The sequence below is a fragment of the Cebus imitator genome, unplaced genomic scaffold, assembly GCF_001604975.1.
Source record: "Cebus imitator isolate Cc_AM_T3 unplaced genomic scaffold, Cebus_imitator-1.0 Scaffold165, whole genome shotgun sequence".
Classification (NCBI taxonomy): domain Eukaryota; kingdom Metazoa; phylum Chordata; class Mammalia; order Primates; family Cebidae; genus Cebus; species Cebus imitator.
Genome location: NW_016107480.1, coordinates 2,945,082 through 2,947,826, shown reverse-complemented (window position 1 = coordinate 2,947,826; position 2,745 = coordinate 2,945,082). Strand labels below are relative to the sequence as shown.

At 41.2% G+C, this 2,745-nt stretch overlaps 1 protein-coding gene across 6 annotated transcripts in view; it reads left to right on the top strand.

Annotated features, from left to right (window-relative positions):
* Positions 1 to 2,745, top strand: part of CDKAL1 (CDK5 regulatory subunit associated protein 1 like 1) — a 717,953-nt gene that overhangs the window by 230,916 nt on the left and 484,292 nt on the right. For all 6 annotated transcript variants that reach the window (XM_017544096.2, XM_017544095.2, XM_037744111.1 and 3 more), the window contains one exon: positions 1,959 to 2,007. In XM_017544096.2, the coding sequence (XP_017399585.1) occupies positions 1,959 to 2,007 (49 nt within the window). The remainder of the gene's footprint in view (positions 1 to 1,958; positions 2,008 to 2,745) is intronic.

Here is a 2,745-nt window from a genome sequence, read left to right as displayed (position 1 = left end):
TTTTTTTTGAGATGGAGTCTTACTCTGTTGCCCAGGCTGGAATGCAGTGGCATGGTCTTGGCTCACTGCAGCCTCCACCTTCTATGTTCAGGTGATTCTCCTGCCTCAGCCTTCTGAGTAGCTGGGACTAAGGCATGCACCACTACACCCAGCTAATTTTTGTATTTTTAATAGAGATAGGGTTTCACCATGTTGGCCAGACTGGTCTCGAACTCCTGACCTCAAGTGATCTGCCCCCCTAGGCCTCCCAAAGTGTTGGGATTACAGGCGTGAGCCACTGTGGCTAGCCAGCCATTACATTTTTAATAAAGTTTTTCAAACAGATTCCTCTTTTCTCAGTTGAGTTCACTGCAGCATTGTATAATAATGAAAGAATAGAAATTATTTCATCAGTAGAGGTATGGATGCGTGCATCACATCATGATGCATCCATACAGAGAGATAGTAGGCAGCTAGCAAAGTGAATGAAATGGACCTCTATAAACTGACAATATATACAAAAATATCAAGGCATAGGTCTATTTTATGCATATGTATAACCTCTCCCAAAGACCCTGGGACCTCACTGTGTTGCCCCAGCTGGTCTTGATCAGTTTTATATATCTATTTTGTCTATTTATTTACACATACACATACACCCTGTATCATTTGTAAAAAAGGATAGAACTATAGAGCAGACCTGTATATGTTTGATGCCAGAAAATGTCGTGGTATCTGCCCATCATACTATTATTAGTGGCTTCATCTGAGGAGTGGAAATACGGGATGAAAGATGTTATGATTTCCTTTAACTAATTTCCATTTTATATTCAATTTTGTTTGACGTTTTTGTGATATTTCTTCTGTAATAAAACAACGGTAATTTAAGGACTTTTAAAGAAGAATTAACTTTGACTTATTTTTTCTTTCTTTAGCTTTGTGAATCATAATATTACTTTGCTTTTTTCATTTTCCTTTTGAACTCTAGCCGTACTTACTCATTCTCCTTAGTGGCCTTCTCCAATCATAATCCTGTTTAATCATAACCCCAGGAGTCACCCCTGGTTCTCTAGGAAGCATTCCTGGATCACTTGGTCTGATTTTATTACGTTTCCTCTGTGTTCCCCTGGGAAATCTTCTAGTCTCTGGTATATAGAACAGAAGCTGTGTTATTTGACTTTGTATTTCATGGACCCAAGTACAGTACTCAGCAAATGATAGAAGGTCATTAAAAGGGTTTTGAGGGTGAGCCCAGTGACTCACGCCTGTAATCTCAGCTCTTTGGGAGGCTGAGGTGGGTGGATCATGAGGTCTGGAGATAGAGACTATCCTGGCTAACACTGTGAAACCCTGTCTGTACTAAAAATGCAAAAATAATTTAGCCGAGTATGGTGGCACGTGCCTGTAGTTCCAGCTCCTCAGGAGGCTGAGGCAGGAGAATCGCTTGAACCCGTGAGATGAAGGTTTTGGTGAGCCAAGATGGTGCCATTGCACGCCAGCCTGAGCAACAGAGCCAGACTCCATCTCAAAAACAGAGAGGGTGGGGTTGGAGTATTAAAATAACAAAGATAGAATTTGGAACAGATCTCCTTAGCACTAGCTTGTTCTTTGGTGTAGGTTGTCATTTTTTGTCATTTTTTCTTGAAGCTGTGTGTGAGGACATGTTTTAATTAAACTTAAGTTTCTTTCTCAGGATGTGTTGAGTATATGCTGATACGTTATCCTAAAACACCTCCAGGCAGTTTATTTAAATGCAATATGATTTCTTCAGTTATCATTAGAGGACGAGGGATGATAATTTCACCCTTCATTGTAACACAAAATGTTAATATAATTTTAAAATAATATCTCTAAATACATTAAAGGAAACCTGCATTGATGTGCTTAGACAATGTGTAACACTGACTCAAGCAGAAGGATAATGCAAATTTTGCTTCTCTGTGTAAATTACTTGTCTAATCATTTGTGTTTTTTTCTAGGTTCAACAGATAGATCGTGTGGTAGAAGTTGTAGAGGAAACAATTAAAGGTAATCGTTGAAAGTGAGATAAACAGATGTACATGTTTTCTGAATGACATAATAGAAACACCACTCAGTTAACTCTTGCCAGACATCTTTATAAAAGTTATTGTTTTAGGTATAAAATAATAAAATGTTATCCTCGGCTTCATGAATTTGCCATTCTAATATTGGAGGCAGGCACTCTACTGTATATTTGTTTGGCTTATAAGTGAATCAGGCCAAGAGCAATGTCTTACTCCTGTAACCCCAGCCGTGGGGGCTGGCACTGAGGCTGAAGGATTCCTGAGGCCAGGAGTTCAAGACCAACATGGTGAGATCCTGGGATCTCTGGGGGAGGAAGTCAGCTGGATGCTGTGATGTGTACCTGTAGGCCCAGCTTCTCAGGAGGTTGAAGTAGGAGGATTACTTGGGCCTAGGAGTTCAAGTCTGCAGTGAGCTATAATCGTATAACTGCACTCCATCCTGGGCAACACAGTGACACCCTGTCTTTAAAGAATAAATTTATCAGCCGGATGCGGTGGCTTACGCCTGTAATCCCAGCACTTTGGGAGGCCGAGGCAGGCAGATCACGAGGTGGAGAGATCGAGACCATTCTGTCTCTACTAAAAAATACAAAATTAGCTGGGCACCGTGGCAGGTGCTTGGAATCCCAGCTACTCGGGAGTCTGAGGCAGGAGAATAGCTTGAATCAGGGAGTCGGAGGTTGCAGTGAACTGAAATTGCACCACTGCACTCCAGCCTGGC